The 19844-nt window shown below is 52.1% G+C and overlaps 4 protein-coding genes across 4 annotated transcripts; 2 read left to right on the top strand and 2 right to left on the bottom strand.

Annotated features, from left to right (window-relative positions):
- Positions 1 to 599: 599 nt before the first annotated feature.
- TGME49_201880 (hypothetical protein) lies at positions 600 to 3103 on the top strand. The gene is made up of 3 exons (XM_002367443.2): positions 600 to 1175; positions 1775 to 1898; positions 2305 to 3103. Exons 1-3 carry the CDS (start codon positions 961 to 963, stop codon positions 2350 to 2352), a joined length of 387 nt encoding a protein of 128 aa, XP_002367484.1. The 5' UTR covers positions 600 to 960; the 3' UTR covers positions 2353 to 3103.
- Positions 3104 to 4173: 1070 nt separating this feature from the next.
- TGME49_201870 (tetratricopeptide repeat-containing protein) lies at positions 4174 to 13035 on the top strand. The gene is made up of 10 exons (XM_002367442.2): positions 4174 to 6407; positions 6796 to 7195; positions 8156 to 8236; positions 8927 to 9235; positions 10025 to 10102; positions 10481 to 10528; positions 10846 to 10893; positions 11098 to 11172; positions 11853 to 11913; positions 12548 to 13035. Exons 1-10 carry the CDS (start codon positions 4657 to 4659, stop codon positions 12868 to 12870), a joined length of 3174 nt encoding a protein of 1057 aa, XP_002367483.1. The 5' UTR covers positions 4174 to 4656; the 3' UTR covers positions 12871 to 13035.
- Positions 13036 to 13042: 7 nt separating this feature from the next.
- On the bottom strand, positions 13043 to 15725 carry TGME49_201860 (hypothetical protein). Its single transcript, XM_002367441.2, has 2 exons — positions 14542 to 15725; positions 13043 to 13878 (listed from the first exon to the last, which is right to left on the bottom strand). Exons 1-2 carry the CDS (start codon positions 14824 to 14826, stop codon positions 13690 to 13692), a joined length of 474 nt encoding a protein of 157 aa, XP_002367482.1. The 5' UTR covers positions 14827 to 15725; the 3' UTR covers positions 13043 to 13689.
- Positions 15726 to 15907: 182 nt separating this feature from the next.
- TGME49_201850 (WD domain, G-beta repeat-containing protein) lies at positions 15908 to 18843 on the bottom strand. Its single transcript, XM_002367440.2, has one exon. It carries the CDS (start codon positions 17842 to 17844, stop codon positions 16483 to 16485), a length of 1362 nt encoding a protein of 453 aa, XP_002367481.1. The 5' UTR covers positions 17845 to 18843; the 3' UTR covers positions 15908 to 16482.
- Between the last annotated feature and the right edge of the window lie 1001 nt (positions 18844 to 19844).

The following is a 19844-nucleotide window of genomic DNA, read 5'->3' on the forward strand; positions in this document are numbered from 1 at the left end:
TGATTGGGAAGCTGTAGGTATCGATGCAGTGAGCAAGAAGAAACTGCTGCCCCAACAGCCATCGAGGCTTCTCACAGGTGCTACAGAGTTAGCGTCCATACTGGCGTCGCGTGGAAACAGCGACACTCGGTGTTCTCTAGATGGAACGCCGTGTCCCGTCCGTTTCGCTGGCGGTTCCGTGTTTGCTCCCCTGAAGATCTCCCCTGTGCACCCGACAGATTCCCAGTGCTCCTACAGCCAAGAGTGATGCATGAAGGGCATTTAACCTTTTCACAGCCTCACCACTGTTGCTCTCTCCCCGTTCGACACCCACCCACCGGCTTTGGGCGCATTTCTCGGGTATTTTCGCAGTCTGACACTGGGGGAAGTCGAGCAGTTCGAGCGCAACGTGCACACTACCATGCACATTAAATGTGTCCAAAGACTCTGCAAGACGCACAGGAGCTCAGTGTACTTTTGCCGTACGCTATAGACGCCACGCCGGTTCCTACAAACACTGTGGACGTCTGTGCTGGTGCGGCGCGCGCATGCAGTTAACGCGTCCCCGCAACTGTTCGTTTGTCGCAATTACTGAGCACCATAAACGGATCTCGTGCCTTGATTTTCCCATTGTTTCCTGGCGGATATACACAACAGTGTCATACATTCGCTCCGGTTTTCCACTTTGTGGCTTGCAAGCGTGTCACCGCATACTTTCCTTTTCTGCGCATTCTTCTCAGCTACCGACATCTGTCTCTTCGTGTCGGTGAGGCAGTTCAGCATTTCTGGCGAGAAGCCTGGAAACACTTTTAGTCCGCGGCGTTCTGGATCTACGGCGGTTTCACCGCTTTATGGTTTCCCTCATGTAAATCCGGATTCCTCCAGAGGATCATCTGCAGCCACGTCAGTATACCGCGGCTCCACACCACCCGAACGGGGGGAAGTTTCCCGAGAAGTCGTCTCCAGCTTTTTGTCGTCAACATGCATTTCTCTGGAGTTTTTCTTCGGACCTCCCGGGTCTTTCTTGCCTCGGAAAGCTCGGCTGCGGGCTCGAAGGTGGCGAAGAGCTTGCCCGGCATTCGGTTTGGTAACCCCTGGCGCGACGACTACCCAGAGTGGATCTGGAAGAGCCTGCGTGTTAGCAGAAAAGACAAAGACATGTTCGCCCCATTTTTCAAGCTCTTGAATGCAACCAAGTGAGTTCAGGGTACTGTAATGGCGTGTCCATGTGTTCCTGTGTGCTCCTAACGCGCATTTGTTCCCTGATGTGGTTCGTTACCCGCTTTTCGAGCTGTGCGATTTAACCGGGTGCCGCTTCCGACGCCAAGCACATCCGCTTTTGAGCCATGTTCTAGATTGTGTTCGGCGTCGCAGTCAGAGGCGCTGCACATCGTTTATGCTCGAATCACTCAGAGGAGCGGTGGAGTGACGTTACTGAGGTCTTTTGTTCTAAGTGTCACCCCGCCAGCAGGGATTAGAAAATCACCGGTGGCAGGGGTCCACCGCCTTTCCACCGCGCTTCGTGATCGTTTAATTTGCCACAGAAAACGCATTGGTGAAGGAATTTTCGTTAAACCGTTGATATTAATACCAGATGTGTGTGTTCACACATATAAGGAATACCCTACGTAACACGTTGCGTTCTTTTCATCATCTACACTTTGTGCCGACCATTACATTTGTGCAGTGCTGAGCGCATGCCGCGCTTGCATTAGTGCTTGATCGCATTCATTTGTGGTCTTGAGAGCAGCGAGGGATATCCGTCTTCTTGTTTTTCCTCGGTGCCGTCTCCCAGGCTTTACGAATATTGCCTCAAGGACAACCGCCGCTACTGCATGTTCGTTATGGGTGTCGGACTCGTCAGCTCGTGGATGTGGAGCGAATGGTGGAACTCCGTGTGGCGCCGCATTAACAAAGGGGTAGGTTACTGATATTTTCCAGGATTACTCGAGACCAAGTTCTATCGCTGCTACACAATTCAGACTGTTAGTGGAGGCAAAGCGGACAAAGACATCGTTGAATGAAGGAGAGGAACTGCATTGTTTTGGTGCGTCTTGCGGGGGAAGACAACCGAAGACCGGAGCTGCCAACCGGGAGATTTGTCCGCTAGACATCAGTGTTACTACTTCGTACTGATGAACCATTCGGGTCTTCTTGGAACCCGGTGAGACGAGACCACCTCAAGAATTTTCACCAGCGTTTTCACACACACTACCCATGCATGCGTATATGTCGCGACTGTACACTTGAACATATTGCTCTAGACCACTCGTGTACGCCGACGTGACATCCCGTTCGCGATGTGCTGTATTGTTTTTTCAACAGAAACTCTACAATGATGTCCCGTACGTCTATCCGGAGGAGGATGAGTAAACTGGAGAAAGCCGCATTTCTGTCTGCTATGCAAACACGAATCTGAAGCTGCAAGGTTCCACTCACCCGTGGCCTCAGCGTGTTTGACGAGCCTACTCTGCAACACAAGTCATTCAGCGCATGAGCTTTCGGGTCACTGGATGAAAAAAGAATCCCGAGAATCCAAACAGGCGCTCACAACATGTCGACGTGTGGCAACACTCGCCGTCGCTGCGCTGGCTTGCTGACGTTCATGAACTGTGGCTGTGGTAGGGAGGCGGCTGCATCACATTGCTCATGTGCCTGATACGTCCGTCGTCGGACACGGAGGCAACCGTGACGTAGTTGTTCCTCACAGATGGGTTCGCAGGAAGGGTAACGATTATTCTCAATTTTTGTAACTCAAAGTCCTAAGTCTGAAGAACGACTCTGTGCAGTAACTTGCGATGCGTGGAGCATCTGTTTAATCCTCCGCTGATCTTTTTGTGACTGCCGCCATCTGCATCAACAAGCGGCATTCTCTACACGTTTATCTGCGGTGGACAGAACTTGATCATGTTCGTGCCCCTGAATAAGATGAGTTACGCAACGAATGCAGCTGGATTCGTTCGAAAGCAGCAACCAGAAAAGCCGTGGAGCAAGCAACAGCATCACACATGTTTTACTGACAAACGTTGCTGCAGGACGCCGGCATTACTGGAGCCAAACACAGAAAAGGTGCTGCGTTGCATCATTTTGTCTGCGTCCTACAAGCTCGTCACATGCAAAGGGGCGTTTATTTACGGACGACAGACGTGTATTGGATACAGACAAAGACTACAGAGGTCGTTCTTTTGCCAGCGGCACATACATTCTGAGAATGAAGAGTTCTGTTCTAGCCTCCCTCTACCACTTACCACGGTCGTATATGAAATCCCACCATTTCTAGCGAAACGCTAAGCGGAGAAGCAGGGTCCCGTCGCGACTGGTTTCCTACGCTTGCCTCGCTCTGCTCAGTATGTTGGTGAGATTGAGGAAAGAAGCCAATACGCGCACTGCCTTGTGCTAGCAGCTGCACAGTTATCGAAGCACTTTCTCGGCACTGAGTCAGTGACGCGAAGTAGAAACTGCTGCAACTTCAGAGTGCGCGGACAATTTAGGATAGGGTGCGGCCGTATATAAAAAGACTGTTCTAGTATCTGCATCAAGTATCTACAGAACCTATTTGCAGCTCTATCGTGTCACTGACTCGGTAAAAGCCTTGAACGAGTTCGAAAGCTGTGACATACGGTGGGTGAGTTGCTTTGTCGTTTTGCTGAAGCGACACGCAAAACATGCAAGTAAACCTGGCTGCTGCTTCCAGGCGGCGGCGGTGCCGGCAGGATAAGTGAAAGGTACTGGTGGAGACAGCACACCGAGCAAGAGCGAGCATTGCTTTACACCTGGTGATGAACAGAGTTTTTGGGCTGTTTCAGCACGGCTAGTTCCACATTTTGTGTGCCTTCCGCGCCTGGAGTCAGGTGAGTGCGTCACGTGAAACCTGGTGTATGATTGAGAAAAGCTGGCAGTCGAGGGCAGATCCCCAGCCAACGAAAGAGCAGTTTCGAAATCCGGAATCGAACTAAGCCACAGGGTCTTGCAGAAGTAGGCGTGAGTTTTGAATACCCTCTCTGATGTTGGTGAATCAGTTTGCATGCGTGCGCGTTGTACAGGACACGCTTCAGCTTGGGGGGTGTCGCCATACCCCAAGACAAATGGTACGCATGCATCTCAAGAGAACGGCGCTGCGATCGCTGGGGATGCTGTGAAGTGTGGAGAACGCAACGGTTGGAGGAATGATGAGTCTTCCCAAATGAATGGTGCCTCGTTTTCTCTTGGCTTAAGTCAACCACAAAGTTCGCCACTACACTCTCTCGCGCTCGCAACGGTTCTTGCCAGTTGCAGCTCCAGCTGGAAACCAGCCTCGAAACCGTTCGTCGTATTACCGCGTCAGAGTAAAAACGTCTCCTACCTAACTAGGCTGAATTATCTTTTGTGCATGTGTCTGCTCAAGATCGCCGCCTCGTTTCCGCCAGAGCAGCTCCCCGTGATGTAACCGGATTCCGCAGTTAAACTAGAACCGTCTTCAATCATCGAGAAACTTGATCACGATGCCACGCGCCTCGATAAACGGCTACCAACACGGACATCTGCGTCCGTGTGTGTGTACATTTGTACGCCCGTGCCTATAGGACGCCAACCTGAATCTTCTTGCGCCAGCGGCGCGGTGTGGTTGTTACAGGGGATTTTTCGCCGGTTGTTGAGTGCCATGCAGGGAGGCAAAATAAAAGGCTTTAGTTGCATAAAATGACGGACGCAGGCGGCCTTCCCGGCCTTCATTTTGCTCCACTTCGGGACCATGGGGTTGACTCTTTATCGGGCACTCCACCGGAAACAGGAGACGACGTACCGCTGCGATGGAGGCAGTACGAAGATTTACTGACAGCAGCGGCAGAGCTGTCCGGCGCATGCGGCATGTCTAGGCAGTGTGGATTGTTTCGAGACTTCATCCACCACAACATTCCTCTTCTGATGCAGCTGCAGACGGAACAGAGGATCAAGGTGAGTGCCGCGCTTCCACAACATCAAGTGAAAAACTCCGTTCTCCAGCTGGCGCGATGCACCGGCCTTGCCAGAGAAATTCCAGAAGGCTGCGTCCACGCCAGTGGAAACGAGGTCGAGGACCTGCCTGATTCGGTCGCCGTTCCAAGTGTGGATGGGGACCGACGAACTGTCTTGCTCGGAAAACGCGAGGGAACCGAGATGGAGAATCGATCAAACGGTCTTTCAAGAGACGAGCGTGGACGCTTTGCGTCGGAGGGTTTGTTTCGGACTCAAATATCTCAAATGGCGAACGCAATGAAACGCGCCCGGTGTGCATCTGGCTGCACCCATCGAGCGCTTGAGGTGTCCAGACGCTTGAGTGGCTCGCCGGCACCACGAGAACCGGTTCCGGTCATTTCTCCCGCGTGCTGCAGCGGATGGTCCGGTAAAGACTTGTTGAAGAGAACGAGTTCTTCCTCTCTCGAGGGCGCGACGCAGGAGGTGTCGCCGAGCGGCGCAGCCGAATGCCACGTCGGTCGTCTCGTGGAGAAAGTCGCTTGGGCATGGAGTTGTGTGGTCCTCCAGGCACCCCGTCAAGACGCGATTCACGCTTTGTTCAGTGAGCGTTTGTCTTCGATTCGCCAGCAACCGCATCAGCCACTCATGTTGCCTCCGCACGTGGTGGGAGGCGTCAGTCCCGTCCCGGTCCCCACTGCTGAGGAGTACGTTCTGATCCGCCTCGCCGCCTTTCAGAGAGAATCTGAAATCGAACCGTCGCGCGATGCACCTGGCTTGGAACTAGAATTCAAGCGGGAGACAGGGCCGCGAAAGCTAGCCGCCAGACATGGCCCTGTGCAGGCGAGACAGCAGACGTCCGACGCCGCCGGAGGGTCTGACGCCTGGGCAAACGGAAACACCGTCTACGGGTCTCGATTTGAAGCCACAGAAGTCGGCTTTTGCTGGTACCTTCTGGCGATGATTTATGAGCGAGACGCTCGCACTACTGCGGAGACTGCCGAGGAGCGCTCCGTTCTCCGGAGGTGTGCCGCTGTGTGTTACTTCCGTAGTATCTTGGCCTGGCCATTCATGCTGCAGAGCTGGGTGCGCCTGGTCCCGCTGGTTCTCACCGAGTCAACGGCGATGTACTTGCTGTCTCTCCTTGTTCACCTCCGAGAGCCCTGTGACTCAATCCAGGGGGACTCTCTCTTCCACGATGAAAAGGGGCAAGCCGGGTCGTCCTCTGCTGCTTTTTCGACCCTTCGAGACATTCAGCAGTTCCTCTTCTCTCCACGGACCGTCGCAGACAGCGCCTTCTTTGCCGTGGCGTTTCCGCGTCCTCCTGGGCAAGTATCGAACCAGCGGGCGGTGCTCTCAGGTGCTCAAAGTGAAGGAAGAGAACTCTTTGTCTCGATTCTTCAGCGACTCGCTGCTGTTCAACTCTGCATGGCGAGAGGCGAGGCCAGAGACGCTTTGACGCTCCTTGAAGACTGGACCTTGTTGCCAGAAGGAAGCAGGTAAAACAAGGCGGGACTGAAAGCCGTTTCGGCTCGCGCGTTCTAACACTGTGCCGCTGTGCATCCGTTACTCTTTTCAACAGTCATTTGTCACCGAAGGATCCAGGAGACGAATCGTGTCAAAACGCTTTTGTGTTCCCTTTCTCCGCTCCGACTCACCACTAACTGAAGCTCTGGGTGGTCTTACACACAGCTTATAACAGACGCGTCTCGAAAAACAAAACGAACACTACACGAATTCAGGCTTGAACTCCACTCTCGGGACGGTTCGCTTCTCCCATGTGTGCATTCCTGCGACAAAGTCGCTCGTGAGCGCCCCTGCGCCTCACTGTGAACTCAAGAGGCGATTCCTTGCAAATCATGCATGCGTGTCCCCCGCGTTCTGCAGCTTTCTAGAAGAGATAATCGGCTGCTGCTACCTCCAGGCTGGTCAGCCCGAGCGCGGAGCCTGCTTCCTGCTGCGCAGCATTCAGCAGTACCAGCTGCTGGAGCAAGAGGAAGAGTGTCTCAGGCGCGAGGAAGGGAAGGAGAACCCCGACTTGGCTGACGAGCATCAGAAAGAAATTGCAGAGGCCAGCCTTTCGATCAGCTTGGAGCCTCCGGAAGAGGCCGGGTGTCGCTGCAGCAGTGCTCTGTGGCAAGTTGGTCGTCGCCGCGCGGCCACAGCTCTCGTCGATTGGCTGCTGCAACGGCCTCGCGCCCAGACCACTTCTCAGCTCTGGGGAGCAGTGGGAAACCTTTTGTCTCTCCATCGCAAGTCCGACGAGGCTCTCAAAGCTCTTTTTCGCGTGAGACACACATATCAAGGTCGCGCATCGCGACTAGCGCATGCCAAGTTACTAGTGCTAAATTTCAACGTCCTGCGACATTGGTGTGATTCCACATCAGTTTATGTTTCAGGCGTCCTATTGATGGATCCCACTCATCACGCGTACTAGCGGCCAACGCACACAGAGTTATTTGACAACCGGAGGGGAAGCAGAGAGAGGACAAGGCCAGAAAAGCTGTTTTTTGGAGTGGAAGCCAGGAGGGGAAATCGACGGATAAATTCGTAATGTAGATTGTGACAGGGAAACAGACAGACACAAAGGAGTAGGCAGCGAGGCGGGGATACAGGTGTAGTGGCTCGAGGCACACACAGATGTGTTTGGATGGAATGGTAGGGGCAGATATCTTGCAGCTCCCTGGATCTCCAGTCCAGTGCTCTGCCGCGGGAGTTGAAACGAATCCATAGTTCACCCTGTATAATTCAACTCAGTCAATTCGTATTAGGTTCGCTCTTCTGTACCAGCCGCGACATATGCGTGAAATGGGCGCAATGAGTCACAGGGTGGATCTCGACGGCCGGGCCTGCCGCGTGGACGGCGTTGAGAGTCGCTGGCGTGGGGATGCTCTTGCAGTTCCAGGAGCTCAACTCTTAATGTCGACATGTCACCTGCTCTTTTCGATAGGGAGTTCGCCTGGAGGGTGGAAGACGAATTCGTTAACAGTGTCTTGTTGTTCTGCTTTTCCTTTCACCAAGCAGGGGTCGTCACTCGTGCCTGGGGATTTGTGAAGACACTGTCGTTTCGTTCCGCGCAAGAGACGCAGTCGGTTGGACTGTGGTCGAGAAGGATCAAAAAACGCGCTGACACTTTACGAAGGCGCTGCAGCCCGGAGTGGAGAGACGAGGGCATTCTGGGAGAGTGAAAGGGTGGAACTCTTCCTCTGTGCGCATGTGGGTGCGTTTGTTTTCTTTTCGCATTCAGGCGGTCGAGCTGGCGGATGACTACCCTTATGCATACACACTATGCGCACACGAGCTACTACAGCGGAATCAGCGAGAGGAGGTAGGCTCATTTCTCAGGTCGGCCCTGTTCACAGTGGTGCGTGGAGAGACCGTTGTACTCATTGCAGCTGTGTTTGGCGGCGGCGCTGTAGAACCTCTGCTTTTTTGCGGGGCTCTTGGTTTCGGGCCAATCTTCGAGAACTCGTATGTTTTCCCTGAGCCTGCCTTCCAACTGTCACGCGAGTCGCGTCCCCTGTCAGTCTCCTTCCTGAAGTTCCTTTGGGCAGAGTGCACGGATTCTTGATGGCATCACTCCTGTTGTTTAGGAGTGGGAGAGACGCCTGTTACACCTGGGTGTATGGATGCATGCGTTTTATTTACTTTTGGTTCAGAGGGATAGTTCTCGACTGTTTTTTGCCAAACCACTGCTTTCGTGTTTGCCTTCCTGGAGCAACTAGCAGTCCCGTCGCTGCAGCGTGGGCAGCGGGCGGCGCCTCCCAGACTTCTCTCAAACGCCTCTGTTTGTCGTCTGCCCCCTGTCCTTTTGTGTGTGTGTGTGTGTGCTTGCGTGTCTTCTTCCGTGTCAGTGAATGCCTGCGTTTGTCTCTTCGTTCTCAGGCTGTGACCGTCGTTGCCAAAACAGTAATAGTTCATGATTAGTGACGTTGTGTATTTTTAAAGGTATAGTTGACTTGTTTGTCTCTTTTTCCAAACGAATATTCAAAATTTCTCGATTGAAAAATTTTCTCAGGCGCAGGCGCTCATCGAGCACGGCTTTCGCTCTCGAGGCCTACTCAAGTCGCTGCCACTGCATGCGCTGTCGCTCCTGCTGGAGCTGCAGCGCCACGCGAATGCAGAGGCGCGAAGGGGGAACCGTTTCTCGCAAAATTTGAACCTCCAAGTGGAACAGGAAGGCCTCCCCACGTTGCCTGGCTGCCTTGCAGACCCGGCCACTCTGAGAGACCTCGAGAGACTGCAGCACCCTCAGACTCTGAAGAAACTCGCTGAACAGCTTCTCCGCATTGGCCAGGCGCGGCGGGCCTACTCTCTTCTTCTTCGGGTGAGGAGCAGCCAGTCCAGAGGTAGTTGAATAACGATAAATCCAGAGCTTTTTCTGGAACGTGTATAACTACGAATTGGACGACGGGCTTCGTTCCTGAAGGATTTGTTTACCGGATCCGAGTTCTAGGGACGCTTGGGAAGTTCGCTTCCAACGTATTTGACCGAGAATCCACAGGCACCGGGCTCGCTGTGGCTCGTCTAGTGAGCTGTGGTGAGCAAGCAAAGCTGGCACGAACGCTTGAAGTTTTCCTGAGAAGGGGGGGTGGAGGCAGACACCACGCGAGAGGAAAGTGTAATCCTACCGTCAGTCCTCGCCAGTCTCACGACTGGAGAGATGCGCTGTGCTGCGAGGTCCGCGTTTCTCGATTCTACTCAACGCGGAGAGGACTTAACTCGTGCCCTGGGAGACGGACGCGGAAGGGCCGGCGGCTCGAACGGCTCCATAAGGACCCGGAAAATGTCCGGCTGGACGCCAAGCGGGAATTGCGTCTTCCACGCATTTAAAGGGCGATTGGAGACGTGAAATGGAAGGCTTTTCACTCTTGGTGGTCTTGAGCACAAGCAGGGTCAACTAGGCATCTCTGGGGTTTACCGTGCGCCGAGATGGAGAATTTTTATGACGCAGAAAAGGCGTTTCTCGAACATCTCGTGTTTTGTTCTCTGCTCTCTGCCTAGCAGTGTCTCCAAAGCCTTATGGATTTGCACATGCCTCCTGGCCTGGCCGATATGAAAACGAAGTATCTGTTCATTTGTTGTTTGTGCTCTGGGCCCTGCGTCGCTGACACAGGCTGTGCGTCTGCTCCCCGGCGACGGAGAGATCTTTTACAGGCTTGGATGTATCAAGGCTGCTTTCCAGCAATACGGAGTAAGACACTGCATGGGTTTAAACGTGGACGATAGTGACAGTGGAAAGCCGAGGTGGCCATGGCCCTTGTGTGCACCACGCATGCGATATCAAAACGAATCGACGAAGGAGAGAACCAGTGGATGAAATGGGCGGTTATGAAGGCGAATCGCGTGGCAACACTGCCGCCTTTGGCATGGGGCTTGAGACCTGCTTTTCGTGTTCCTTCCGTGCTGTGTGTGTCCCGATTACGTCTCTCTTTTTCCGTTTCCGTGCTTCAGTGTAGAGAGTTCCGATCTGTCGTGGCGACGCGTTGTTGGGGACGGACAGAAACGCCTAATTTTTGTCCGAAAAGGAGTGACCCCTGCATGTTGCGTTACTTTCTGCCTCTCCTCTCAGGAAGCTCTTCAGTTTCTGCAACGGGCAGCTAAGCTTGCCCCCCTGGACGTGAGCTTCTTTGTCAATAGACCGCAGCTTGCGAGAAACTGGAAGAATACAGGGAATCTTCTGAACCTAAAACACTCTTATTTCAGCAGCTGACTGCAGACACGGGCCTATAGTGTGGCTGTCATCGGCGCATGCACGCAAACCCACTGTCAGGCTTACGAATCAGTGAACTGCCACTGATAGAAGCGCTTATCCGTTTTTTCACATTTAACAAGAAATTAAAGCATATAAGTACGTTTCCGCCGGGGAGAACGAGCGTTGACAGCTCTCTTGATCCCACTCGAAACGAATTTTCTGTGCGTGCCTGTTTCCTGCAGCCCGATGTCGAGGTCGCTATCGCTTGCGTGTACACCAAACTCCTGCAGGTTAGTCGCCAATGCGTCAAGATGCTGAGTGCGCTTTTCCTCGATCGGAGCGCGTAGCATGTCTCTCTTTATACTTTTCCGCTAAAGTCATCCCCGCAAGCCACCTTTCTTTTGGCCACAGCACTCTGTTCTGATCGACATCGACTTGAATGCGAGTCTGACGTGTCTGTTTGTGTTCTCTTTTTGCGTGTGTCATGGCGACAGCCGCGCGAAGCTTTCTGGCACCTCCAGGCGGCCTTGCGACTCACCACCGATGCAAGAGAGCAGAAACGGATCTCGGTGAGTGTTGCAGCTCCAGGAGAGGAGTTAAGCAGTGTCCGTCCGTGTAAAAGTTGTCGTGGAGTCAGTTGCTTCTGGGGACGTGGCGGTTGGTTTGGGCCGTGGAAGGACGCCTGAAACAGAGAGTGGAGGCGCATCTTTGATCTCAAATTGGCAAAAGTCATGTGATCGTGCATAACGTGTAAATGCTCCTACCGCCTTTCGTTGGCTGCGCTTTCCAGCCTTTTCTGGGACGATACGGTGACGTGTTTGTCCTCATCCATCTGGGTGGTTCCGCAGTCGTTTTCCCAACAAGCAACGCGTTGATCTCTCATTTTCTATGCATGAATATCGGAGAACATAAGATGCGTGGCGAGAGAGTCGGGTTCGTTCGCGAGACCATTCCGAAAAAACGCGGTGACATGTTAGCGAGTGCAGTGGAGGCATGCTGTAGGACAAAGCAATAAGTTCCGTGTTGATGACTGTTTTCACCGACCAGGCCGCGCACATGCAGCATAGAACCGTAGAGAGGAAATCTTTTCGGTGACGCTGAGAAGTCGTCCTGCTGACCAACGAGCTGCTTTGTTTCAAACCGTGCTTCGCCGTTTGTGTGCGTGAATCGAGAAACACAACGAATGCTAAAGGTGAATCGGATCCAAAACACTTTTGCCGTTTTCCTCAAACGGTGCCTTCTCATTCAGGAGCAGGTGATGGACCTGTGGAGCTGCAGTGGCGTAACTGATGAGCTGCTCACCGGATCCCGTAAGCAGAATTCGTGTCTGGCGTATCAGCGAAACCCTAAGCTGACAGAACTCCAGCCGTCGTAAAGAGTTTTAGAACCCACAGGCGACTCATGAAGAAAGGCACAAGGAACGATCAGTGGCTTTCTCTGAAAGTCTTCATTTGCCTTGGCTGTCAAGTTCATCGTTGCTGTGTACTCGCGTATCACTGTGTACTTTTGGAGGGCCGCGAACGTGAAATTCTTCGTGAGAAGTATACTCTGCGAATTGGACTACTGATTTAGATCTGGAGTGTTTTGTTTACCGGATTCGAGTTCTGTTATGTTACCGTATTTCCGAGAATACTGAGTGTATCTACGGTTCTGTCCCGGGCACATACATTCTACTTTACCAGCGTGTTCCAAATCTGAGTAAGGAATGCCAGAAGTTCACATATAAGAATTAGTGTGGCATATTGCATGGGCGCGTAGCCTTCAAAAGTTGGTAATGCAGCTGTGGAGTTGGTGGTCTTCCGCCTCATTTCGCACGGTACCTTGAATCTTTGCTGCACGACTGTACTGTTTCTGTGCCGTCGAGCGAGGCTGTTGATTGTGTGTCCGTGCCAGTGAAAGAATTTCATGAAAGCACGATCGCGTGTTCTATGTGGTGTCTTTCAGGCGGGTGTGGTCGCCCACGAAAGCACAGACCTGAAGGCGGAACAGATCCGGCGGATGAAATCTACGTGGACAGCCTCCAGGCAGCGGACACAGAAATCACGCCTGAGGAAGCCGAGGGTAGTCGGATGAGTTTGCCGAATTCTGACAGCCTCGCTGGTGCAGACAGTTCTCACCATTCTTACCAGGAGATGCAGTTTCACCGGTTGCCAGAGCTGCAAAGGCTAAACGCAGTTCCTTTGAACATGCTCGGAACCGTCACGAGAGACACCGAAGCCAATTCAGGAAGAGAGTGGACCCACATGTGGCAGCGGTCCGGCTTCTGAGGTTCATGCCTCTAAAAGCGTGCAGGTCAATAACGTGCAAAAACTGAGAATGTGCCGCTTCTCCGGTGAAAGGCCATCATGACCCAGTGGCTATGTGGTTGCATGCCGGAAGAGAACGCGTTGTTCCGTGGACGGCATGAACTCTTTTCTGCCTTAAGCTTTCGGTGGGCAGCACGAGTTACACCAATTGAGCAGTTTTCTGCGTACTGCAGAAACGTTTTATGGTCGGTTCCACAATACTGTCGCGTTAAGTTGGGTCGGACGGCCTCCATCGGCACTGAGGAAGTGTAAGATATAAGCTGCTGTTCAGGCCTAGCATGTACCCAAGCCGCGTGAGAACACTGATGCACGAATGTACTTTTAGCAGTTGGAGAGCCATTGAAGAGAAGTGAGGCAGAGTTCACGTTTTAACCAGTGCGAACTCGATCAGTGGCCTGAAATACATATGTTCGTAGTGTGCCCTCCGTCGGAGGGACAAGCACGCTATCTCAGTACAGTATGGGCGCAGCGAAGACGTCAAGGACGAGCATTCGCCCGCTCGCCTATCAGCTGCCGTGCTAAGCACAAACTGTTTCTGGTGCCGTGGAGTCCAAAGAAGAGCATCCGATCTCTGGACGCACGGAAAATTGCGAAGGCGAACACGCGGCTCACGCTCGGAGCGATTCGGAATTGAAATGTCCTCTTTCGGTGCTGCTTGGACCTCAATTCTTTGAACAAAAAAAATTAATTTCACCTGTTTTTTCTCCCACGAAGCCATTTTACAGACAGACGCAAGTTAATTTTCAGAAGACACGACAGACCGCAACGGCAAAACCAACTTTAGAGTTCAGCGAAAGCACCTGCCGCATCCACATCTTCGCCCGCGCTGTTCGCCTTGTGCTCCTCCCACATGTCAAGGAAGGCTTCCCGGTCCTCGCCGGTGAGGGAGTTTGCGAGCTCCTGCGCTTGCTCGTCATTCATTCCCTCGAAGTCGAAATCATCTTCCTCCATCGCAGCTTGGTCTCCGTCCTAAAAAGAAAAATCAATCGCTTTTTTCGGAACAATTTTCAGAGGAAACTGCTTTGAACACCGTCCATAGAGACTACCAACTTACAATGCACTCAACATTAGTGATAGAGGACGTGATGACTTATTCTGCTCGTAGAGCTATTTAGAATCGTAAGTCACCATGTTTGCAGTACCAGTCAGCGAACTGAAACTAGACTGCCAGTTACACATTATAGAACAGGATTCCAAGGATTATATATACAATGAGTCACCCATTCCATGATGGAGACCGCTATGGTAATTTGACGAGCGTGGATTGCTAAGAGGTACAACTGTCCCGTTCAAAACAGTCGAATTATCTATACGAACTCTGCTTCTCCGGAAGAACACCTACACCTGTAGAGTAAGAGAAACTCGCTAGAGTCCCTCTAAGCGACACCAATCAGCTAACGACTACCGCTACTTATCCTACGCCCCACGACACTGGGCATATTAGAGAAAGAAAAAACGGGAAACAGCTTCGTCTACAGCGGCGTCTTAAAATAGTGAAAGTACGGCGAAGACACACATTAAAGAGTGTCGGATAAGTTATCTCTGAAGTTGCGTCGTCACTGCCTAGCGGTCCCGCCACTAAAAGTGACTCTTGTCGTGCCGCTAGACATGGTAATTTTAAAGCTTTCTCACCTCAATAAAAGACGCGTCCTCGGGTTCATTCACAGCAGAATCGGATTCGCGTTCCTCGTTTGAGTCGAATTCTTCATGCTCCACAGCTGAGTCGTTTTCGTCTTCGTCCAGATTGTCAGCAAGAGCCTCGGCGTCTTCCTGCGTGAAGCTGGGAGCTCCAGTTTCGTCGAGTGCCGCGTCTGCTTCGTCAACGTTCAAACTCAAAACGCAGGTGGTCGCGAGGGCCAGGAGGGCGAGGACCACAAAGAGCGAAGCGGCCCGCGACAAAGAGTGGAGTTTTGCCATTTTCTAGCGGTAATGAGCGGTTAAAACTTAGGTTTCGGGAGACACGCCGAATTTTTCGGGTGAAGAAAACGTGCAATGGCTAATGTATCCACGTGGCAGTATCGACAGAAGACAGCGGAGCTTAAACGAGCAGTGTGCCGGGGAAACATCAAAAGACAAGCAAAGTTTATCATATGACGCTAAAACGGAAGCTTCGGTCACCCACTTGAGAGAGGCTAGCCGGATCAGAGGCATACTGCGAGCAGTCGCGAAACCACCCGGCACCGAAGACGGGTGATTAGGCGTTGTTTGTAGACAGCACTCAGTCGGCTAGCCGCGGACGTTGGTGAGTTGTCGACAGCCTAGTAGTAACTTTCCCGGCTCTGCGCACCGGAAAAAAACCCGAAGGTTGACTTCGGACGGACTATCAGTGGCGGGGTTTTCCCCCTCACGATTTGATCGGTCCTTCGATTCTCAAGAACCCCTTATTATGCTTTAGTCCAACCTTCCTGTGTGTCTTCCTAGCTGAAGAGCCTCTACGCGATTAACAGCCTACCGCAGGTTTCTTTTTGTCTTCCGGCAGCCGCGTACCGCATTCCGGTGGGAGGTATTTCCCTCCCCTTTGGTCTGCGGAAGCTATCGATTTCAACAAACTTTTCCAATAGAGTGTCGTTAAACTGATACGCGGTGAAGAAGTGCTTCGCAATTATACAATGCCGGGGGTTGCCAGAGAGAACACGGCGCTGACCCTCAACCGAAAGTTGCCAAAGTGCCTTCAGTCAGGGAGTGCCTTGGTAGGTTCCTCGTTTTCCTACGCGAATGCACGTCAACACAGGTGAGAGTGAAACTCCAGAGATGGTGGATGGCTTCAATTTTAATCTAAGTTTTTAGAGCGTCGGGAGCGTCGGTGCTGCCCGGGGCGTGGTTCAGATGCCAAAAGTTGGCAGAACAAAAACCGCTTCTGGCTCAGACTCCCAGTTACCATCACTTGTGTATCGTCGAACTGTTGCCATTTTCAGGAGCTGTCAGAAGTTCTTAGCTTGCACTAGGTCACGGACTTGTGGCCCCAGTTTACTAGCGTACAAAACAGAGAATTCATGCCCAGGTCTATCATCCGGTGGCAAAAACATGGTGAGCCCGTTTTGCAGCTCCCGCTGGTCTGAAAATGTAATTTGGGTGGGAAAATGAGTGATCTAACTTGCTGCAGTCCTTAGACAACAGAGGCGTTGCGTGCCCAGCGCCGCTACCGGTATAGGTTAGGCCCCCCGAGTGAAAGCATCGTTTCAACCTAGTTCAATAGGTGACACTGTAGCAAGAGGTCTCAGTGTAAGAGCGGTAGAGTTAGTGAACGGAACTACGAAAACGCGAATATCCAGACGTGCGATGGACTGTCGAACTTCGCTAGGGAAACGCAGCCGTGGGTGACACGGAACATCGTAGACGAGCCAAGCAAGTCTACCTTGCTGCTGAGTTCGTTCACCGGATACGGATCCAGGCCTGCTCGAAAAAGGAACCTGACAGGAACTGTGGAGGAAACATTAGGGGCGCGCTGACAGAAGAAACAGCTTCTCCGTCAGCCCCTGCACGATATCATGTGTTGTTTGGAAACGAGGTGAAACAACCTCACAGTTACCGGGTTCTATATAGTAGAAAGGATTCATGTAGCGTCACCGCCGCTTATTGCCTGGCGTTTCGGCGAATCAATGGCGGGTACTGAAGTTCATCCCCCAGTGGCGACCAAAGGCATGTGTGCCTATCCCACGATGCTGAGGCAATAAAATGAGGCTGGAAGAGTGACCAGTCAATGCCCATGACGAACTCGGCATGGTGGCTGAAGACCTTCTGTTGGGCAGTGGTAAACGATTCCTTTGAGAGACTTGCGCCAACGCTGCCCTGCGTTTCAGTTTTTTCTAGAAACCCCGTCTGCAGACGCCGTGCTATGGATGTGACTTTCACGTTGGTGTCGTACGAAGCAGTTGCTAGTACGTCACCGGAAAATGGACTGCATTTCAAGTCACGAACAGCGAGTTTGTGTATCCCGGCCATATCCATGAGTGGCCCTTTTGCCATGGCACGCAAATCCCAGAGTCGGACGCTGCCGTTAGAGCCTCCAGTGAAAATCTCGTTCTCGTGGTACTTAGACCAGTCGAAACAGAGGACCTCGCAGCCCCCGTGAGCTTCCTGATCGCACACGAGTGTTCCGTGGTGCCTTCCCAAAAAATTCGGACCCGCCACCGTGTTAGGTGGAGGCGGCGAGTTCAGGTCGAACAGACGCAGACGGCCATCAGCACTGACGGACGCGACAACATTCCTTCTTCGGGGAGAGAATGACGCTGCGTACACACACTCTGAATGAGGCAGGACGCACACACATGCAAGGTGTAGAACATCCCACATCATAGCCTTGCCATCCCAGGAAGACGACAATAGAAGCTGACGATCTAATGTTGACCAGTCAACGCCACATACTTCAGCTCTGTGCCCGCGGAGTTCGACCGCACTACGAGCAGCCACGTCAGAAGCTCCTGCGTTGTTGCCACGTATCTGCGTCAAGTCTGCTTTCTGACTACGAAAATCCCACAACCTCGTCACTCCATCTCCACACGCTGCTGCAATGACATATTCGTTGCTTTCGGACCACGCGCAGTCAGTTATTGCATCGCTTGTACCCATAGAGGCTATTTCGAAGTGTGTCGTAGTCCATGGGTTTCCAACAGCTCCTTCGGGCAGGGGTAAAGAGCGCTGCCACGACGGGGCTGCCTTGTCCTGGACTTCTGGCGAATGCAAGAAGGTACCATTTGAAATTGAAAAAACGTGGAGACGCCCAGCACCAGCAATACCAAACAACTCCGCCGTCGCGACTGCGAGCAAGTCCGGACGGAAAGGAGAAAAATGGCATGATTGGCAACAAAGCGGTAGCTGTATGACTCTGGCCCTCCCCTGTAAGAAACTGTCAACAGGACGAACGTCGTGGCCCGTGCGCCACGTTGTCAACGGTTGATCAATCCTGCTCGGCTGTACTCTCTCCATTTCGGTCATGACTGAATGACAAATGGAAATTTCTCACGAGTCTGCTTCGCAGTAGCCCGAAAAAATGCTGACCAGAAACCCGCTGAAGTTATTGAGGGCAGCTGCTTGTAGTACGGAGGTGGACCTGGAGCTCTCCCGCGAGCCCAGTCATTCGCAAGTCCGTTAAGACATCAGCGTCAGAAACTGGAGGAATGGTCCCATAACACGGTTTATGAAATAGTCGAAAAATGTCTCGTTGACAGGTGTTGTAGGCAGATGATTGCTGTGACATAGGAAAAAAACACTACGAGGCGAAACGATTAGCATAATACCAAGGGGAAAAATCGTAGAGATGCCAGCAATGCAGAAATGAAAAGGCGCTAGCATGCTCTGAGAACGACCCGTATATTCCGATTGCTATGCTGTCTATAGTGAAAAGGCATGCTTAGTATATGATTAACTGGACCGCAGGTACTTTGCTTCAACGCCGGGTTTGAGATACGTCTCGTACAACGCCAGGTCGTTGTACCGCCGCTTTGTGACAGCTTAAAGCATACGGCCCAGGTCTATGGTCGATATTTTATCATTAGGATATGTCAGATGGTTTGCAGAGGTAATGAATGTTCCACGAAAGCCATATCACGACGAAACAATCTTGTCCGCGGCCGGTTTTCCGACAAGTCCGTTTCACTTTTTGGTCGGAAGAAGCCTCAAGCTTTGCGACTCAGGAGACGCTCACCCCATAATTAAGCAATTGACACGAAGACGTTTCACCATCTCAAAAGACTGCTCCGTAGAAGTCAGGAATTCCGCCAAAAACTCCCAAATCATGATCCCTGCGTTTTTTACCCGTGATGATTCATCGCCGGAACGGCGACGACGGTAGACACGAACATTCAACAGCTCTGCATCCTTGCATGAACAGAGAGGATTGGTAACACCTGTTTCGCAAGTTTGTTACAAGCCACAAGACAACATTTACCAGCAGCGAGGATTTTATCCGTGAACAGACAGTCGGGCTTCTAAAATATACAGCCATAAAGAGGTGCATGTGCGGCCAGAGATGTCCCCCAACCTGGACAAGGTGGGCGTCTCACGTCAAAGTAGATTTGGATATTACCGCTGTAGTGACGTTTGAATGTTTGATTGGCATTTGCCTGCCAACTTTTCACAACACAGTACTAGAGACCGCATGCTGTACTTTGGGATGCCGCTCGGGTATTCTTGTGTATTTTATTTCACGGGAATGGACAATTGTGCTTCTGGATTCATCCTTACTTGACCACTATCTGTTACTATCCCACAAAACGTAGCAACGCAGTGGGGTCGCCAGAACTGCCGGTTCTTTCTCGAATGCAATCTGCCCTGACTGTCGAGGATGTCATACAAGAATTATTGGCTACATAGTGTCGAAGACAACCTTGTTGTATGCCAAGAACAAGCACGACCCATGTCGCTGCAGGAAACGGCATGACTCTCTCAATAGTGAGCCCGTACTCACGGTTCTCTCTGTCCAGCGGTCGCTCCAAAATGTCTTTCGGTAGACATATGCAGGTTGACATTGCGTTCTCTAACAGATGGTTTACACTAAGAGCAAGCCACTATGCAGCGGCCGACTGTCGCACCAGCCCTTAAACTGAGTAGGTTTTAGGTACACGCAGACCTCGCAGTTTTGTCCTTGTCTACCCTACGTTGACTACAAACACGTGAAAACTCTTGCACCCACCCATAATTGCCTGGAAAGCTCTAGGGGCCACCAGTGTCACTCTTGCTAGTGGTTCTGCACTTACATCACCCCCCCTATATGTGACTATCGATCATTATGCCGAACGCAAATTTTTGTCGGTTGCTGCATACGGCACGGTTTGTTCACGCAGGCCTGACTATATGCAACGGTATCAGTTAAGCTACTCCACATAGAACAGGAAAATAGCCCCTGATTCAGCCCAAGGGCGCATGCGCTTCGGTGCCACCAAATTTCCAGCGAAACTGTGACACTCAACCAAATACCAAGTTTTCATTCAGCTCAC

Source organism: Toxoplasma gondii, chromosome VIIa, assembly GCF_000006565.2.
Source record: "Toxoplasma gondii ME49 chromosome VIIa, whole genome shotgun sequence".
Lineage (NCBI taxonomy): Eukaryota > Apicomplexa > Conoidasida > Eucoccidiorida > Sarcocystidae > Toxoplasma > Toxoplasma gondii.